Source organism: Amblyomma americanum, chromosome 8 (genome assembly GCF_052857255.1).
Source record: "Amblyomma americanum isolate KBUSLIRL-KWMA chromosome 8, ASM5285725v1, whole genome shotgun sequence".
NCBI classification, from domain to species: domain Eukaryota; kingdom Metazoa; phylum Arthropoda; class Arachnida; order Ixodida; family Ixodidae; genus Amblyomma; species Amblyomma americanum.
The window spans coordinates 40,584,971-40,605,702 of record NC_135504.1 but is presented as its reverse complement, the minus strand read 5'-3'; the positions used below and the strand labels follow the sequence as shown (position 1 = coordinate 40,605,702).

The 20,732-nt window shown below is 50.1% G+C and overlaps 1 protein-coding gene across 1 annotated transcript in view; it reads left to right on the top strand.

Annotated features, from left to right (window-relative positions):
- The window catches only part of LOC144101445 (17-beta-hydroxysteroid dehydrogenase type 6-like), a 30,358-nt gene extending 26,890 nt beyond the window's left edge, over window positions 1-3,468 (top strand). Inside the window, exons 3-5 of the mRNA XM_077634624.1 lie at window positions 30-215; window positions 1,451-1,583; window positions 2,214-3,468. Coding sequence (XP_077490750.1) covers window positions 30-215; window positions 1,451-1,583; window positions 2,214-2,556 — 662 coding nt within the window. The 3' untranslated portion in view covers window positions 2,557-3,468. The remainder of the gene's footprint in view (window positions 1-29; window positions 216-1,450; window positions 1,584-2,213) is intronic.
- Window positions 3,469-20,732: the final 17,264 nt, after the last annotated feature.

Here is a 20,732-nt window from a genome sequence, read left to right as displayed (position 1 = left end):
TCTAACAGCGTTCTTAAACGCTCGTGCAGGGCTGTGGGCGGTGGTGGCCAACGCGGGCATGATGAGTGCCGGCGAGCTGGAGTGGGGCAGCTCCGAGGCGGCTCGCTACCTGTTCGAGGTGAACGTGTTCGGCGTGGTGAACACGGTGCGCACGGCGCTGCCTTTCCTGCGCCGGCAGCCTGGATCCAGGGCCGTCATCGTGGCCAGCGTCGCAGGTTGGTGTGATCTTACGCAGCGCTGGCAAGCCTGCACTCTAAACATGAATTATCCCGTAAGAGAGTATAAAGCGAGTAAACAGTCCTCTAGCCCACTGTCTTTTTGGGGAGGGTATGCTGCCCAAGTGCCGGGGTAGATTTTGATAATTAAATATACGTAGACAATGCTTACTGTTGGAAACAGGCATATTTCACCTCGGAGCATAGTAATTCAATGCTGTTAAATTAGTAATCTAAGGAGGCCTTGAAACGCGGAGCCGAAGGTCTCGAGGCTATCGATTCTAGGAGAACGAAATCTCGATTAAAATCGTAGTAACTGCAATAACTTATCAAGTTTTGAAGAGGGAATGCGATTCCATTGTCAACCGTAAGTATACCAGGCTTTTAGTGACGGAAATACACCCCAGGGTTAAGGCGGCATATCCTGCCCTATTAAGGAGTGAGCTAGGGAAGAGTTTACTTACTTTTTACTGCCTTATAAGGTAATTCGTGTTTACGATTTGAAGTAGGAGTCTATCTTGTGCAAAGGGTTCCAACGGATCAAAAACCATGTGAAAAAAAAAGGCGAAAGCGTCACGTTTAGAAAGAAGAACATCATGTCGCTTTATTGTAATTGCTTTCCCTATTAATGTATCGCTTTCTATGATTACATACAGACGTGCATGTATAATGAATATTAACGAGCAAAACTCGTGTGCACCCCGCGAGCCTCGATTAGAATGCATTGCCATGCCTTTTTTTTCTGTCAAGAAGTTCAAAATTCCTGCAGACCAGCAGAAAGAAAGAGCCGCTCTTTCTCCGTCTTATGTAACTTTCCGGCAGTGCCTGCTGTCCATGCAGGTGAGTAGGTGACCGGTTTTAGTTGGAGGCATGTCACTTTTCTCGTTTACATCCGTGGTGCTTCTGCTTGGCGAAAACGCCGAAAGACGTCGCAAGAGCAGTGTAGCACGCAGCCACAAGTGGTGCGCACCATTTTTGATCCCAACAGCACGCATTCGCAAAAAGGCGCGTTGAAACAACCAAATTTACAACGGCAGCTGAGCCCACGAGAAAAGCCGAGTGGGCCAGCACTGATCTGGACATCCTTATGAAGGCTGAACTGAATGCAGGATATTCGTTACGAAAGTACTTTTCTCTCTAGATAAGCCTCTCTCTTCCTCCACCATATGATTTGGTACTATACAGGCCACGAATTTAAAATGGTGATCTGCCACTTGTTTTGGTCTTTCCACCAGGCCGAGTGACGTACCCAGGCCTGGCCTTCTACTGCATGTCCAAGCACGCCGTGGTCTCGTTCGCCGACGGCCTTCGGCGCGAAATGCGCAAGTGGGACATCCTCGTCTCCACCATTGAGCCGGTGCTCTACAGGTATGCATCCCTCCCTCCGCATTGTCTTTGTGCAAACGATGGTTGAACCAAGCGAAAATAAACACTTCCTACTTCCACCGCTTGACATTTAAATCAAGACGAATACGAGCTGTCCCTCAAAAGAAAGCATTTATCCGCAATTACGAACAACCATCTGATAAGACTGCGATCGGGGTATAGCTCAAGTGAGAGATTCGTCCCTAGGTGCCGCATATCAAGGCTGATTCGCCTGCGCAGCAATCACGCTCGCTAATCTCACTGCAGTCACGCTCGCTAATCTCACTGCAGTCGCTACTTGCCAGTCTTGTTCTGCATTTGTCAGCGTCCTACGGGTTTGTTCGTTAGTTCGCGTTCTATTAGAGGCAAAATTCTAAGGTAAAGTGTGGCGCACGTTTAACCTTCAACCGGCGCAGCGGTGTGTCCTGTGACGTCACGTCACGTGACCCGCGGCGGAGAGGTGGCGCAGCTGTGCTCGCTTGGAGCCTCGCCGCTGAGGTACCACATGGCTAGGTGCCAGGCTAACCTTGCTTTACAGAGCTTTCACTCATATAACTAGGTTCAAGCCATGCTTAAACCAGCATTTTTTTTTTCGTGTACATCGAACTCACTCCGTCTGTTCCGTCCATCCAGGACCAAGATGGCGCTACCGGAGCACATCCAGTGCACGGTGGACCAGTCGTGGCAAGACACTCCCGAGGCGGTGCGCGAGGCCTACGGCAAGAGCTACTTCGAGAACTTCCGTTCGCGTTGCCTCGACTTCCTGTCTCGGCGCTGCCGAGAGGACCTCTACGAGGTGGTCGACAACATGGTGCACGCCGTGAGCTCACGCCGCCCACGTCGGTCCTATTTCTGCGGTGGTGCCAGCGACAAGTTCCGCGTGGCACTGATGCGTTTCATGTCCAAGGGCACTGTGGACCGCTTGCTCTGCACCATCAACCAGAGCCACGTGGGGCGCTCCATCTCCGAGGGCTGATCGTAGCGACGACAGCCTGCCCCGCGCTTTCCACAAGTTCCTTTTTTTGTCATCAGAGCTTCTTTTATCATTGACCTTTTGTATACGGGTGCTACAGTCAGAGTTGTAGACTAAGGCTTTTTTTTTTCATCAACGTTTTCCCAGAGTCTGAGCGGTACGACAGACTTTTGTTCCAAGAACACATTTCCAGAGTCACTTGGGATGGTCCATCTCCGATGGCTGATGGAGGAGGCCTTTTGTGCCGAACCTTTCACGAGTACCTGCTGAGGTCTTCTTTTGCTGATGGCCTTTTTGTGCACGGGTGCCACTGAGCCTGAGTTGTACAATAAACTTTTTTTTTCATTAGCACTGTTTTAGAGTCCTGCCGGCAGTCCCATCTCCCAGGGCATATGGTGATGACGGCCTGTCCGGAGCCTTTCACGATTTCCGCCTCAGATCTTTTGTCTATGACCTTTCGTGCATAGATGTGTTATAAAGAGTCTGAGCTGTACAGTAAAGTTTCTTCTAAGAACACCTTTTCAGACCCGTGAGGGATGCCTCATCTGCGAAGTCTGATGATGGGGCACAACAGTCTGCCCGAACTCTACGAAGAGTTCCCCCACCGAGCTTCTTTGCCAACTACCTTTTGTATACGGGTGCTATGAGAGACTGAACCATGCAATAAACATTTTCACGTGGAACACTTCAATGTCGATGTCAGGGGACAACAGCCTGTTCTGCGCCTGTCATGTGTTCCTCCACAGTCAGAGCCCATTTGTCAATGACCTCTTGATAAAAATGATACGCCCTCATCTGTGCTCAGAATACCAGCCGCACAGTAAAATAATCTTTTTTCTAAAGGCACCTAACCTTGAGCCCTGTTTGGCTCCACTTAAACTTCCATTGAGCTGACGTGAATAAAACGGTCATTGACGTACGTTCACTGCGGTTGTAACAGGGGATAAATACGTTCTTCCCGCTTAACCATGGCTGACACAGTTTAACACCGATCCTACCCCGTGATCGCGAGCGCTACCAAGCGCACGCAGATCACGGCGAGGCTTGCTCTGAGGGGGAACAAAGGAACGACACACTGGCTGACGCAAAAGAAAAAGGCATTTATTGCTACAACAACAATAACGTCGGCTAGCAACAAAATACGCTCAGGAATCGAGGACATCTGACTCAGCAGAAAGGTTACGTGCGAACGTTCGCCCACGCTAGGACAAGGAAGAAACTTCGAGGGAAAATGCTCCCACTAGGCACCGCCTCGCTGGCGGAGAGCGGAGCGCCGCACCGAAACGTCCGGGCGCGACGATCGAGTTCCCGAGCCCAAGAGAGAGCTGTCCTCCGCGCGCGCAGTGTTGCCACTGTGGTCAAAATAGAAGTAGCAGATTTTGGCGTCAAGAATGAGCAGAAGTCAGTAGATTTCTGCATATATTGGGGTCACTTGTTTAAACCCGTTTTCTCTTTACTATGTTGATTATTTATTTATTGCGGTGCAATACAGTGGTAAAAGAGAAGTATATCTGTCGTAATAACAAATGCCACTGGGTAGCGACATCAAGTGTGCTGTTCTGGCTTGGCCGCGCGGTTAATTCACCCCGCGACCCGCCTGCGACATAGGGGGTAGCCGTAATTACCATCACCGCTGGGCTGACCGGGCCCAGCCAACAGGAACTACTGTACCGCAGTCAAAATTTTCATTATCAGTCGCGAGTCAGACAGAGGATGAGAGTGTAGAATCAAACATGAAGAAATCATACCTGGTAACGCCGCTGAATTGCCATCTTCTAAGCATTGTTTAACGAAACAGAGTTCGATTTCAGCTCAGTGACGTAAATGAGGTTTCAAACAATCGCCCGCCGTGGTGGCTCAGTGGTTAGGACGCTTGGCTACTTAGTTCCCGGGTTTCATGATCATGTTAAATCGCGTTCGTGGACCATCACCGACCGGCCCTGAGAAGAAAAAACGGGACCAATAATAATAATAATTGGATTTTTGGGAAAGTAAATGGCGTAGTATCTGTCTCATATATCGTTGGATACCTGAACCGCGCCGTAAGGGAAGGGATAAAGGAGGGAGTGAACGAAGAAAGGAAGGAAGAAAGAGGTGCCTGTAATGGAGGGCTCCGGAATGATTTTGACCACCTGGGGATCTTTAACGTGCACTGACATCGCACAGCACACGGGCGCCTTAGCGTTTTGCCTCCATAAAAACGCAGCCGCCGCGGTCGGGTTCGAACCCGGGAACTCCAGATCAGTAGCCGAGCGCGCTAACCACTGAGCCACCGCGGCTGGTAAAAAAACAAAAACAACGGGACTCAACGCCGATATTCAACACAACCAGAAATTATCGTAAATGCATGTGTAGTGCTTTGAGGCGTGACGCGTGCGACATTGATACACATGGGGCCTAACACACGTTGACGAAAGCACGCGCATCGCTACCGACCGAAACAGTCGTGCGCCTACCACACCTTTCCACCGGGTGAGAAGGACGCCGTGGATACGCTTCCTCTCCAGACTGTTGAAAACCGAGTTCACTGCTGCCTCCACCCTGCTGACAAGACAGACGCTATAGCCCAGCAAGCGCAGCCGAGTTTCGATGGAGGCGAAACTCAATAGACCCCCTTGTGCTGTGCGTTTGGATTGGATTGGAAAACATTTATTCACCGATAGAAAGTGGTTTAAGGTGAGGTCTCAGTCACGCTAGATGGCCGTCAGCCCGTGGCTGATGGCGACCTCATTGGTTCGCTCCACTGCCCGGAGTTGGGTCTCCGGGTCGGATCTGTGCAGCACTAGCCTACCACTGCTCGGCAGTTAGGAGCTGAATCAGGTCCGGGAGAGGCGGATCCTCGGACAGTTCTAAAGGATGTAGTCCAGTGCGGCTCTGTCATCGCACTTGTTACAGTGAGGAGGGGGGGGGGGGGGGGGTACTGCTCGGGTACATGAGCGAAAATGCCACCAGGTGCTTTGGGAGACCAATGCGCGTTAAATATCCCCAGATTGTCGAAATTGTTTCGGAGCCCCCAACACGAACCCATTTCTATCTTTATTCTTTCACTCCCACCTTCTTCTATTCCCTCAAGGCGCGGTTGAGGTGTCCACAGAAATCTGGGACAGTTGCCGCGTCTTTAATTTTTCATTTCTTGATAACCGATCAATACTGCCCAGCAAGCAGTATAGCGACGCCTCGGCCCGACTTTTTAAAACCAAAATTTTGACGTCCTCACTTCCACCACGCTTTTAGATGCATTGAAAATAGGAAGTGCCTTCCTATGCCTTCCTCTATTCTCCCGGCGCCTGTAGCCATTGCTTGTGTAAAAGATGGATGAGCCGTTGAATCAGGGAGTGGCTAACTTCACCTTCTGATCACTATATCATCTGCCAAATGATAAAATAAAGAAGAACATAAACTCTGTAGAACCGAAGAGTAGTATATTTTGTTCATTTGCCATCGAAAAAAAGAATCTAGTAGATTTGGAGAGGTTATTATTGAATAAGTAAATATTCTTTAAAATCAGTAGAACCACCTATAAATCAATAGCAATGGTAACACTGCGCGCGCGCTCGCTGCAATCACGCAGTCTATGGCGATTAAAGTCACTTTAATGGCGATGCGGCGCCTGCGCCCTCCCTCGTTAGTTAAGGTAACTAGAAAGGACACCGCGGGGAAACAAACACAAAAGGGGACAAGACGAACCGAGTCCTCACAGTACGTAACATCAAAGAAGTACGTAAGGTCAGAATTAAGTACGGGCTCATTGAGACCGTACTTAATCGTCATTTCCGCAAATTTCCTCCCCCATAAGGCTCAGGACCACACAAAACTCGGCGGTCGCGTTAAATAGCTAAATATCTGGCCGGCTGTATATACATGATGAAACGATATGAAAGAGATCGCTTTGTCTCCACGTAGTGAGTGATTACTCCCCTGTTATGATTGAAACTTAATTTTCTATAAATTGTCTTAACATAAACGCGAGGTCCCTTAACGCCTTTCCAATTTCTGTGTAGAAGTTTCATAAACTTGTTCCTTAATTGTAAATTTCATTTATTATTGCTCAAACCTGTAACTTCATCGCAAAATTAAATGCCATGAAGCTAACTGCATGGAACCAGAACGCCAAGAGGATGAGATGCTCGTTGAAAATGAATAAATTATTGATCGTTTTATTTCCACTTCTTAAGTGGGATGAACGGTTTTCGAAAATGATAACGAACGTGTTTGTGCTTCTTCTCCTGCAGGCAATATGTTTGTCTCTTTGGGATCGCGTTTGAATTGTCTATTTAGCATTTCTTTAGACGCAGGTAGTACAAAAAATGGGTAGAATTTTGATGCACGCCTTCATCAGGAGGTGCGCTACTTGCGGTGCAAATGGGATGCGGCGGAAAAGACGGCACTGACCAGCAACTAGAATGCAGAAGGCTATTAAAAGTAATGCTTCAACACAGCCCAAAAAGACAAGTACCGCAAGTTGATGAAGGCAACCGCCTCAACATGCAGCATGTGCGATCAGAAAGCTTTTTCTTGAAGGCCTCCTCTTTAGTTGAAGTCCTCGTTTTGTTTGCTGTGTTTTATAACCGCGGGTTGCAATAAGTTTTAAAGCCTAACTTGCAGCCATATGATATATTTTGGTTACCGCTGATCGACGCAATTTCAGAAATGTTCAAGATACATGCCAAAGAGTGTTTTCGTGAAAATACTTCGTAGATTGTTTCCATGTGGTTTGAAATTGCGTTTGTTTATTTTCTTTGGCACCAAATTATGTACGTGCAAACTATTACTAATAGTTAGTTAGGTGTTAGTTAGTCAGTAAGTTAGTTAGTTGAGTTGCTATTCAAGTGAGCAGGAAAAGGGGTAAGCAGGTAGCGTTTAAGTGCCGCTGAAACATGCCAAATTTTCTGCAGCTTCCAACTGCCCAGAGGCGTGAGGGACAGCTAGCGCCATAATATTTTTTTTTTGCCTCAGATATAAGCAAAATGCCTGAGAAACTTTCATTCCAGTCAACACAGTATTTTCTGCTTTCAAAAATGTCTACTCCGTCGTGAAGTATTCACACAGGATTGCGGTGAAGATGGATCGGCAGTTTGGACTTGAATCTCATAATTGGTAATCAACCATTGCGCAACTTTTCCCAGATGTAATGAATCACCTGCGTTTCTTATTCCATTGCAAGCATGCCAAGACGAAGTCTTGTTGCCGTGATGCAGTTGTAAACCGACCTGAGAAAAATTTTAGACACGAAGACAACATTGCAGCTTTTCAGAATAAATTTGCTGAGATGAGTGTTCTCAACCATGCCCTTTTAGGATAGAATTAAGCTACACCGTTCACTGAGCGGCGACGCTGTGCACGCCGCCATCAGACAGCTGTACGTAGCCCAAGGTCACCTCGCTCTACATACACATTAGCATTCTTTTCACAATAGCGGCATGTCTGTACTACTGTTCCGCACTCCGATAATGGACACGGCTCAGCGACGTATTCAGCACGTGTACAGCAGTTTCCCATCGAGCGCATGTGACATTCGAAGCGGGACTGATGGTTCACACTCGACCGATTTCGAGTTTCAAAAGCCGAGGGCGGAAATATATCAGCCAGCATGCTGCAAGACAAATTATAGGTCACGTGACCAGACGGAAGGGAGTAGCATATCGATTAACGTGCTATAAAAAAAGACCTAATGCACATTTCAGGTCAATGTTAAAACAAGCCCGTTGTGAGCCCGATGAAAAACTCGGGAGAGCTACACCTGCTTGTCTAGTACATGGGGCAAATGCAGTGTACTGCGCTTTGAAAGGTTATAGCATACGCTGCCTGGTTTGGTCCGGAGAGCTCGTAACAGCTTAGTTGCCGAAAGTACACGATTGATGTAGGCTGTCCTGGATGCTTAGTAAGGTGTGGCCTTTCCTGACACGTTCACCACTCGTCCTCACGGTTTAGTTGGCAAGAAATTACACGAAATTCATTCTGATATTTAAGGCGCGGTCAGAACTGGTAGTTTAAATGTGCCTTAAAGGTGTGGTTTCTCCTCTCTACTTGTAAATAAGAAAAAAAAAAGTAGCAAAGAAGGGAGTACTTTTTTTGTCCTTACACCTAAAAGCAAAAAAACGTGTCATCGGACGGCTGAGATCTCCCGCCGTAGGGGTGTCCTTAAGAAGTGCGAGAAGTATTTTACGGGCCCTTGAAAGAGCGTAAGCCCTGATCCAATTCCACTTTCCCCAGTCCAGAAACGAAAAGTCATTGCACCGCAACGTTCCTAGAGCTGCTTGGTCGGGCTTTGCTACTGCAGACCTCGCGGTTCCTCACGTACCTCCAGCTCGAGGTCTCCAAGCCTCCAGACTCGCCATGCAGAGATTTTCCAGGCCTCCGAGGAAGATCTTCGTCATCGGCACAGGCTCCTACTTCGGCCCGAAACAACCACCGGGTCGTCTCGGCCACAGCGAGCAAACCGACGTCTTGCACCAGCTGCGACCCGTACTGTTCTCCCTTCGAATCCTGGGGCTCTACAGTGGCAGACGAGAAGAGTACGGCAAGAGACCTTCACCGTGGTTCGACCACGTCTCCCCGTGGACATGCGTCGTGCTGGGCCTTCTGTGCACCTACGTCACTGCGTCTCTGGCATCCTGTATGAACGGCCAGTTCTGGGCCGCGGCGTTCCCGTTCCTCAAGACAGGCTGCGCACTCGTCTCCAGTCAGGCAGTCATTCGCAAGGAGGCCGACGTCTGCCACCTGGCCTGGCGACTGAGTGAGTTCCCGTCGGCTTGTACGGTGACGCTGAGGACCACGGCGACTGTCATGGCGACCAGCGTGTGGGCTTTCGTGGCGCTGAGGATCATCTTCCAGTGCATGGTGCTGCTGGCGTTCACGCCGCAAGGTGAGCTTGCTCACTGTTCATGCTGTTATCACAGACATTGTAAGCCCCGTTTCTTTTTTTTAGAGCGAAAGCTCTACTTCACGACCAAGGCTGCAAAAGCCGTTTCACCGCTGAAGCCTGACCCTTAATTGACCTTGTGGGCCTAAGTAAAGTAAATAAATAAAAATATTGCACCGACCGGGTTTCGAACCCGTGGCGGCGCAAACAGATCCGTTTCGCTGGCCTGCACACAAGAGCACTATAGCACTATAGGCTACCGCAGTAGCAGATCACGCCTTGTGTTAAACTGCAACACACTGTCGCGCTGTGCATTGCACGTAGTCGTCTTCATTCACTAATGCTTCTGTCGAACTAATATTGTTGCTAGACGTGGCTACGACCCAGCAAAGCAAAACCATGAGCCAACCAGGCTAAACATATGCTTTCGCACTTCTACTGGTTTAAGTACGTTAAAACCCTACCACTTAAAAAAAACATGGCCACTAGACTGTACTGGTGTAATGAGCTATAGTTGGTAGTGCATGCATGGTCAGAACAAAAAGGGAAGGACAAAGAAGCTGACAAGAAAACCACAGACAAAAGCAGTCGTGTGCACAGACGGCACCACCTGCGCTAGTGACTCTCCACCTGGGTCTACGGACAAAATAGCAGTGAAAAACCTTTGTCGGAGGGGACCGAAGATAGACCACTGCGTAGAATAAAGGTGTTGACTTGGTGCATACCGGAAAGTTTCCGGAAGACGGCTTGCGATTCTTCAGGACGTCATCGCAAATTTTAGTCCTTGAGTCAGAACACTCGTATGTCTTAGATTACATACTTGCCTATGGCTTTATTTCTGCCCTTGCCCTGGGCGCTGCGTTCTGATTGTCCACTACATCGCATGACTCTAGCGCCACAAGAGGCAGCGACAAGATAACCGCGGATTTAAAACCTATAACAACGTACCATTGTCGGATACAGTTGTCGGTTCTTGGTATATACCATACTCGCGCATTTAACGTCGGAACTAGCCCGACCCGCAGTGTAGTAGTGGAAAGCCGCTGTCGACCTCGAATCTGCTCGTCTCGCCTGTTCGAGTTGAGTTGGTCCAATGGAGAGGTGCCGCCACCAGCCAGAAAGACAGAACGAACAACGCCGCCGTTACTCTGCGTGTTCTATCTTTTCCCGGCAGATGGCGAGACCAGTAAGCGCAGCGCTGGCTTAGTTCGTTTTTCCTGGAGTTAAAATTAGCAGTAGATTATATAGCAGCGCAACTAACATTAACCACATTAAAATTAATATAATCTACTATGAACCAACTAGTCCAGCAAGCAACGATTCTGAAATTCGTAGGTGACCGCAGTTTTGTATTTATAATGCACGAATCAGCTGTGTAAATCCTCAAAAGAGAGGTTGCACTGAAAAGAACGTTGAAGAATTCATATTGCGGCATCTACGAAATGTACGTTTCCTTCAGGTCACAACCCGGTTTCGGATTGAAACTGCCGAATCAAGTAAAATTGACAGTAACGTGGGGTTAGGACAAGCGGGTTCAGAAACCGTGCGAAGCGCGCGAGAGAAGCTAACATTGATTGATCGACCAATCAATCAATTAATCAATCAATCAATCAATCAACCTTATTAAAATGGTACAGAACGCCAGAAGAAAAAGCGCCAACGAGCTTGACTGGCTTCTGTGCTCTAGTATGTAGCACTAACTCACAAATACGCCAATTGTGGCTAATAGAACACTAAGAAACACGTGGAAGATCGGTGCTTTCTTTAAAAAATAACCTGCGTAGTCAGCACCAGACTCACCAGACTTGCGGAAACTCTCATTTCGCTTCAGAAGTATTGGAACCTATCTTCAGGAAAAAGAAACCGAAACCACTCACAAGCGAAAAATTGAGAAATAAAGCTCATCACACGTCCAGCGATACGAGCTTCTGTTTATAAGTAATAATTCTTGTATCATGTAAAACAAACCCTAACAAAAGATAAATCTGAAATTCTGGTGTCAACATTGCTTTCAAGCTGAAGTGTTAGCAGTCCCATTCAATGTAAGGCTACTTACAACACGTCGGCGTTGACTGCTCTGTGGCTCGCGATAGAGAAGGAAAGAGGAGTTAACCAGAAACTGCTTCCGGTTGGCCATCCCGCACTTGGTGATATGAAGAGGAGATGGAATGAGAAAATAGAGGAACGACGCAAACATAGAGGACGTCAGTGTGCCTGTGACAAGTCCAAAGAACCGCGCAAGCATGACGCCTCCGAAAGTGGAGCAGTGCTATAGAAAGCGTTCAAGACTTTTAAAAGAGCGGCTCGCACTCCGTAAGAAACAAAGGTTCTTCGATGCACGGTGCAAACAAGCGGAGCTAATCATACTCTTTCCCGAACTGCTCCCCGAAATGCGCTCAGCGATCACATCTTACCCGCCGCGGTGGCTCAGTGGTTAGGGCGCTCGACTACTGATCCGGAGTTCCCGGGTTCGAACCCGACCGCGGCGGCTGCGTTTTTATGGAGGGAAAACGCTAAGGCGCCCGTGTGCTGTGCGATGTCAGTGCATGTTAAACATCCCCAGGTGGTCGAAATCATTCCGGAGCCCTCCACTACGGCACCTCCTCTTTCCTTTCTTCTTTCACTCCCTCCTTTATCCCTTCCCTTACGGCGCGGTTCGGGTGTCCAAAGATATATGAGACAGATACTGCGCCATTTCCTTTCCCCCCAAAACCAATTATTATTATTATTATTGATCACATCTTATCGGTTGCAGGTTATATTGAGCGCGACTGTACATGCAGGGCAACGCAAAATGAAACGGTACAACGGGCGCATCACCGCCGCACTTGGAGAAGCGCTGCCGTCGACAACTGCCGAGAATGGGCGGCACCGGGCGCATGCCAGGAAAGACCAGCCGGCCGTTCTTAGTGCGCATGCGCAGTTGCCGCCGGTTCTGGCCGGCTCTCGGCAGCAGTGCTCCGCGAAGTGCGTGCGGGGGCCACGCGCTCCCGTGTTCCCTTTCGTATTGAGCGACTCTGCACTTCGTAACGCGCAGAGCTGTCCGAGCACGCGGCGTCCGCCTGGTTCGGCATCGACGGCCAATTGCCCAGGGAACTGCTCCTTCCGCTCAGCATGCTGGACAGGGCGTTGGACAGCATCCTGGTCGATGCCAGCCTCTTCTCGTCCATGGCTCTCTACCTGTCTCTCGCCGTGGCTCTCAGGCACAGGTGGGTAGTTCAAAAGCGTGTCTCCAGCCTTGTAGGGGTTCCGTACACGATTGCATGGATTTCCTTTCGCGATTTATTGACTCCTGACAGGAGACATATTGGCCTCTTCCTGAAACTCCAGTTACCATCCAACCAGTTACAATCCAGCGGAGCAGCGATTGCGAGTGACGTTCACAACCGCTTAACCCTAACTTAGACGACTGACCCTTCTTAGTGTAATCATGCACCAGTATATACGTGCGAGGACACAAAATATGCATGTGCATCACAGTCTCTTGGGGGGGGGGGGGGGGGGGGCGAAGGAGCTGCAAATCTTTTCGCGTCTATGGCCATGAATCGAGACCCAAGGTCATCAGGCTACCACCGCGTTGTTGTCGGCTGTAGTAACAACTGTCGGAAGCGAAAAAAAATTAGCTACAAAGCCACGAGAACTGCATCAAGCGTCATGAAATGTGTGTGGGGGAAATTATTTCAGCTACACCGCTTTTCATCGAACGCAAACGAACCGCGTCCTTGGATTACAAGCATAAATCGATCAAATGGGGGTTTTGTCCTATCGGCCGTGTCTCCTGCGTGATCTGATGTTCTAAAAACTTTGTTGCTGGAGAATGCAAGGACATAAATTGGCTTAGGCTGAGCTATGAGCGGAAGGTACTATCGTCGGCAAGAGTTTATAGTATACGGGTGGGCGAAAAAAAAACAAACTCACCCAGCGCATTCCATTTACCCGAGTCGACCAGTTAGTTACCTTGTGTTTGGCGCTCTTTGTCTTCAGATGCCCTTGCGTAATAAAAATCAACCACTATCATCATATATCACGTGGAGCCCAGAAGAACTGCCTAATACCCGTATTTACAAACGCTCCTATAGGCACCAAATTTTAGCTTCCATATTTTCTTCCTTAAAACGATGTGTTAGACATTGTTATACATGGGACACCCCGCGGTATTCGCCTACGATGGGTAAATAATTTATAACTGAATTTCTTCTTGATGCTGTTTCGGTTGGACTAACTGAACAATTTCTGTGACGTACAGCTAAATTTTAGGTCACATGAGGCACAAAAAAAAGCGATGGTCGATGATAGTCGAGCGACACTTCAGACTGCTTACGTGTGAGAATGTGTAAGCCCGCCTGCTTACTTTGTGAGCGCAGTCGCCGCGAGCTGTGGCGTGATGTAACTCGATGCCACACAGCTGGCGATTCTGTCTCTGCCTGTCTCTACTTGGCCGCCGCCGCGACACCGCCGCACCCCTTCTGATCTGCGCGCTAACTTCATGAAGGCAGTCGCTGCCGTATACCGTGGTCCACGCTCCGTCTTAAGGGTGTGACCCGATAGCTAATGCCTTGATGCCCATATAAGCAGCATTGGTCTTTCTCTACTTAACATTCGCAGATTCTTGGGAGTGCTCATGCGACTCCCGGTGCAGTGGTGCAGTTGCTAAGCGCTGCACCACTGGGCTGGAATGGCAGGTGCTGCCACCAGTAGGGCTTGTGAGATTCAGGTCGCTCTTCCTGAGAAACATCGCGCGTTAATTGGTTTTGAGTAAGGGAAGTGACACAACTATTGTCTCGCATATCTCGGTGGACACGCGAACCACGCCGTAAGGGAAGGGATAACGGAGGGAGTGAAAGAAGAAATGAAGAGGTGCCGTAGTGGAGGGCTCCGGAGTAATTTCGACCACCTGGGGATCGTTAACGTGCACTGACATCTCACAACACATGGGCGCCTTAGCGTTTTGCCTCCACCGAAACGGAGCCGCCGCGGTCGGGTTCGAACCCGAGTATTCCGGCCGTGTAGCCAAGCGCCTTAACCAATGAGCCACCGCTGCGGGACCAATCAATAATTTAACCACCACCTGCCGGGTTGCATGAGGACGTCATCATTTATGGATACCATCGAGTGTCGCACACACGGACAGGTTTTTGTTCAATGTGGCAAGTAAGGCATATGCCTTGAAACACGCAACTGACATTACGAGTCTATTGTCATTTAAACGCCCCATCACGTGCGCACTAACTGCGCGTGTTACGCGGTCGCAGGTACGTCGCCTTCAACGCCGTCATCGAGCGCCACGCATTGCGCCGCACGCCCCTGGAGTCGGGCGAGCTGAAGCAGCTCATGCTAGCGCACACCGAGCTGGGCTCGGCGGTGCGCCACTTGGACGCCGGCTTTGCGCCCACCGTCTTCTGCTGGGTGGCGCTGTTCGTCATGGGCGTTTGCGTCGAGGTGAGCCGCTTCCTGGGACACCGGCGCCTCGGGGACCGCTTCGAAGTGGTCATCCTCGGTGAGTACATATTGCCCAAATACCGTCACAAAAGATTGCCACCGAACACCGGCTCCCCTCATTACCCGCAGCGGTGGCTGTGGTTAGGGTTAGGTCGACTACTGATCCTCAGTACCCGGGTTCGAACCCGACCGCGGCGGCTGCGTTTTTATGGAGGAAAAACGCTGAGGCGCCCGTGTGCCGTGCGATGTCAGTGCACGTTAAAGATCCCCAGGTGGTCGAAATTATTCCGGAGCCCTCCACTACGGCACCTCTTTCTTCTTTCACTCCCTCCTTTATCCCTTCCCTTACGGCGCGGTTCAGGTGTCCAACGATATATGAGACAGATACTGCACCATTTCCTTTCCCCCCCAAAAACAATTATATATTATATAACAACGGCTGCCCCCCAAAAAACTCGGATCCTACAGAAGGTACAAGCGAACGCGAAGACGATGACACAATAAAGATTTGCAAGAGTGGCAGATCGGGCTAGTTGGTAATTTTCCATAATGCGATACAATTCCAGCAGTAGCGGCATCATGCGTTCCCTTCCATTTCCTGTATAAATATCCCCTTTCCGCAATAAAAATTCAGTTGAAGTCAGCGCTGTGGTGTCTTGTCTCGCTTCGTCCCCGTCTTTATTCGCGCTGTATCGCATTATGGAAAATAAAGATTTGAATGACAAGGACTGAATAAGAGCAGGTGTCACCGCCTCGTTCTTGCGTCTGCGTCCTTCTGTTCGCTGTAGGATACGTGGTGCCTACTGTAGGATACGCACCAAATAGACCAAGAGTTAGCGTTATCGCAGCCGAAAAAAACTCGGGAAAGAGGCGAACAAGATGCATAGGACAGCACCGGCATTCATCCTACGCACCTTCTTCGTCTCTCGTCCGCGTTTTTTCCGCATGTACATCTACCGGTTATGTCATGTTCCATTTGACCCATATCCTTACTGTTCTATCATCAGCGACGTTGCTGAAGCTGCATCTTTCAATGCTGCAGTGTGGTCCGATTTTTTTCTTTAGCGCGATAGCTGTGTGTGAGCAAGAGACGAGCCCAACCGAACTCGCACGCAAACTTTTCCGTGCGTTGGAGAAAATAAATCGACGATGCATAGATTCGTTGATGTGATGGAGCCATCAGTAAGTTACAAATAAGGAAGATGAGCTCATTCAGTATATATAGAATCGCATCTTGTGGTACCATGGCCGCTTCGAGGTTATTCGTTGGGCCCCAGAGGGTGCCTCAACCTGTAGGAAGTATGGTTCTGGGTGGACAGGTCAGAAGAGCGGCAGCTTGATATAGGCTGCAAACAAGAGAGTCTTAAGCAAGTCTGGAGTCAAGGCAAGTCTGGGCCTGCTGGCTGACCATGCTCTTTACTGAAAACTTGACGGATTCGCTCGCTCACAACCTTAAAAGCAGAGTTCTTCAGTAGCACCTTCAGTAGTATTGGAGGACTCTAGTAGGGGCCATCCAGATGAGCAGCCAGACCCTTTAGCGGCACCTGTGCAGGCTCTTTTGACAGCACATCGGTCCGCGGACGGTGACACCACCCGCTTCACCCGAATGATCTGTGGCGATGAAGGTGACAAAATACTGCCTTGAGGATTGCTGGCGTAGTCGAGAAGCCTGTTCAGAAATCCCCTCATTTATTATCTTGACCAGCAGATCGATATCGATGCGCAGCATTTGGAACAGAGCATGTTATACCTTTTTTACTTTAAATATTTCCTTGGTCTGATCGGGAACTCTGTGATCCCCCCCCCCCCCCCCCTACAAATTAGTGTAGGCTTATGTCTCGCGAGCGAAGGAAGAACACTGATACATATCAAGATCAGAACCAAACTGCCGTGCCTTCACGTGCCACTGCCCGGCGCCGTCTTTATTCCCCTCATCTAAAGCGGCAGGGCCCCCATCTCAGACTGGAAGTCGAAAGGGAACGATGCGCCGGCGGCACAGCTGGAGCAATGGGGAGAAGAAACTGCGGACGGTGTGTTGCCCAAGTCAGGTGCACCGCGAAGCATTCAATCGGGGCCTTCAGGTACGCCGGCTTGAGGCGGACCAAACTGACATCTTTACGGCTATTCTGCAGCAGGGTGACAGTTTTTCTGGTGTGGCGAATGACGCAGAATGGTCCGTCGTAGGCCGGGTTTAGTAACGTCCGGACGGTGTCGCGGGTACGGAAGACGTGCGTATGGAGGTGGCGAGATCCGGGTACACAAAGATGGTGGCGCGGCGAGAAGGGCGTGGTGGAACAGGCCAGAAGGCTCTAACGCAGTCCACAATTAATACTCTGCAGGTATTGTTGCGGCAGGGCTGGTGCTTCCTCTGACGAGAACAAGTCTCCGGGGAGACGCAGGGTAGTACCGTAAACAAGCTCTGCCGCCGGGCACTGGAAGTCTGCTCGGAGGAAGGCCTTTAAACCAAGGAGCACAAGGGGCAAGGCGTCAATCAAACTGGAGCAGTTGACCCGGGTAGCTAGGGCGGCCTTCAGTTGGCGGTGAAAGCGTTTCACTATGCCGTTGGCGCATGGGTAGTACGTTGCGAAGCAGCAGTGCTTGGCGCCTAATATGCGGTTGGGGCAAGAAAGCAGGGTGGACTCCAATTGACGCACACGGTCTGTTGTGACGGTGCCGGGACTATCAAAGCGGGACACGCACGTAGAAACGAAGCCGCGGGAGATAGCGGTGATGTCGATAATGGAGACAGCCTCCGGCCGACGTGTGAAACAGTCAACCATGGTAAGGATGTAGTGCGAAGCTTGAGGCACAAGTAAGGGTCCCACGTCGTCCAGATCAACATTGTCGAAACGAAGGCCTGGTGGAAGGAAGGCCTAGTAAGGCGTCTTGGTAGGAGACCTGTGTTTCTCGCCAGGGGAGACACGTGCGGGTCCACTCACGCATATCACCCACGCCCTGACAGCGTGGGCTAAAATCTCGAACGAAGATGAAGGTATCAGCGCGCGGATGCCGATGTGGACAAGATCGGACAAGACTCCAGAGATTGATAGACGAGTCAAGCCGTCTGTCAGGCGATGACGCCGCAAGCTGATTGATCTCCAGGCCGAAATGCGAGATGAAATCCGGGCCGATGATCGGGTGGGCAATGTTAGCGAAAACGAATACCCATCGAAAAGGGCGACGGAATTTCAAGTCGAGGGTGAGGGAGCGAAGTCCGTTTGTCGCTAAGGGCGAGGTGTTGTCAACACGTAGCGACCACCCCTTCGACTATGAACGATCAATCAATCAATCATTCAATTTTATTTCGTTAAAGACCCCTTGTTAGGGGCATTATATAAAGGGTGGGTATAACATTTAATATGGCCAGCCCTAGTTGGAGGAACCGCGATGACTTCCGCTCCCGTGTCGAGGAACCGAGCGCTAGAGATCTTGTCGGTTACTATAAAAAAGCGAAATCAAGAGGAAGAAATGGACTTGGCTAAAGCATGTAAAACGAAGGCATGCAAGATAGCCGATGGTCATTAACAGACGGTTCCAAGAGAAGGCAAGCGTAGCAGGGGGCGGCAGAAAGTTAGCCGGGCGGATTAGATTAAGAATTTTGCGGGGATAGGTGGCCGCAGCCGGCAAAGGACAGAGTTAATTGGAGAGATATGGAAGAGGCAGTTATCCTGCAGTGGGTGTAGTTAGGCTGATGACCGTGATAAAAAGGCAGCCGGGACGATAAGCGAGATCACACGCCGCCGTCAATGATTTCTGTGAGCGTTTACCGGCAATGAACAGAGAGACGTGCAACTTCGTAAACGTTGCACTTTGTGGCGCGGTGCCGGAAGCGTCGGTGGTACCACCAATATGGCGGAGGGCTGGGGCTACGTGCCTGACGTGCGCGCGAAGGAAAGCGATGTGCCTTCGACAAGGCGAACGGACTCTTGCGGGAGGGTCTTCGGAGTGCGATGATCGAGGCGGTAAACTCGTCGAAGAGGCACGAAATACAATTTTTAAAACTGCCCGCTTCCACGCCTAGCGGCGACTTAAGGAGCTGCGCTTTCGCCTGAATCCGCGCTCATTACGTCATGTAGCGCTCGTCACGTCCGCAGTGGGCTATTGGTTCGCGCGCGTCGGCAGCCGGCGAGTACGAGGGGCCGGCGGAGGAGCGCCGACATATAGTGACTAGAAGGTTCCTTCTAGGCACTATAGCCGGCATTTCAGCGTGCAAAAAGTGACCAGAGGAAGCAGAAAGGCACGGAGACGCGGAATATAATAATAATCGGTTTTTGGGGAAAGGAAATTGCGCAGTATCTGTCTCATATATCGTTGGACACCTGAACCGCGCCGTAAGGGAAGGGGTAAAGGAGAGAGTGAAAGAAGAAAAGAGGTAAGGGGTGCCGTAGTGGAGGGCTCCGGAATAATTTCGACCACCTGGGGATCTTTAACGTGCACTGACATCGCACAGGACACGGGCGCCTAAGCGTTTTGCCACCATAAAAACGCAGCACCCGCGGTCGGGTTCGAACCCGGGAACTCCGGATCAGTAGCCGAGCGCCCTAAGCCCTGAGCCACCGCGGCGGGTAGACGCGGAAATTCAAGGTTTCACTACAGATAACTCAGCTTCTACTAAGCGCATCTAAAAATACTTGCTGGGGGATATTTGTGAATCGGCGTCCTTTAGCATCCTAGGCAAATCGCATCTTTGTTGATACCCCTTTTCACAGACAGACAGACAGACAGACAGACAGACAGACAGACAGACAGACAGACAGACAGACAGACAGACAGACAGACAGACAGACAGACAGACAGACAGACAGACAGACAAACAGACAGACAGACAGACAGACAGACAGACAGAAAAAACTTTATTCACAAGTACCTCTCCCCCTATCCTCTCTTCCTGTCCCCTCACCTCTTTCATTTCATTTCTCCATTCTGCCTGCTATCCTTTATTTCCGCTGCCCCAGCTTAGGAGCTTCAGTATCGATGGCAGATGCCAGGGCTAGCAAAAATCTTTTCCTTCCTTTTTACTATTATTTTTAATAAAACAACTACCACCACCAAGTGAGTTTTAGACTCTGCTGGGTCCCCTTTCACAGCCCCTTTAATAGGAGCGCGTCGTTACCGAGGTGATGCGGTGAAGGCTGAACTGTGGCTCGATATGAAAAAATTACACTTGCGGGTTGTGGGGCCAGAAGAGTGCGAGGCGAAACCGCAGCGACGAGACGTGCTGCGGGCGCTAGTCCGGTTCAGTGGAGGGGTTGCGGGATATGTCGTGGTCATAGACCTAGGTCACCACTTGTAGGCTTATGTCTCGGGCGCGAAATAAAAAGTACACCGACACGTACCAGGCACAGAACCGAACTGTCGTGCCGTGGCGTCACGCACGAACGCCCGGCGTCGTTTTTACTAATGCGAGAGCATAACCTGGCTCACTGCAAAAATCCCGCAGTCATCAGAAACCCGTCGCGGAAACGAGGCACGCAAATGACGACATCGCCCCTCCTAGAACAATAGGTCGCCGGCGTCCCAACCCACAATTACCTAAAAGCGCGACTGAGGTGTCCACAGACCCGCCTCGGTGGCTCAGTGGTTAGGCGTTCGGCTAATAATAATAATTAGCTTTGGGGCAAAGCAAATGGCGCAGTATCGCTCTCATATATCGTTGGACACCTGAACCGCGCCGTAAGAGAAGGGATAAAGGAGGGAGTGAAAGAACAAAAGGAAGAGAGAGGTGCCGTAGTGGAGGGCTCCGGAATAATTTCGACCACCTGGGGGATCTTTAACGTGCACTGACATCGCACAGCACACGGGCGCCTTAGCGTTTTGCCTCCATAAAAACTGATCCGGAATTCTGGGGTTCGGACCCGACCGTGGCGGCTGCGTTTTT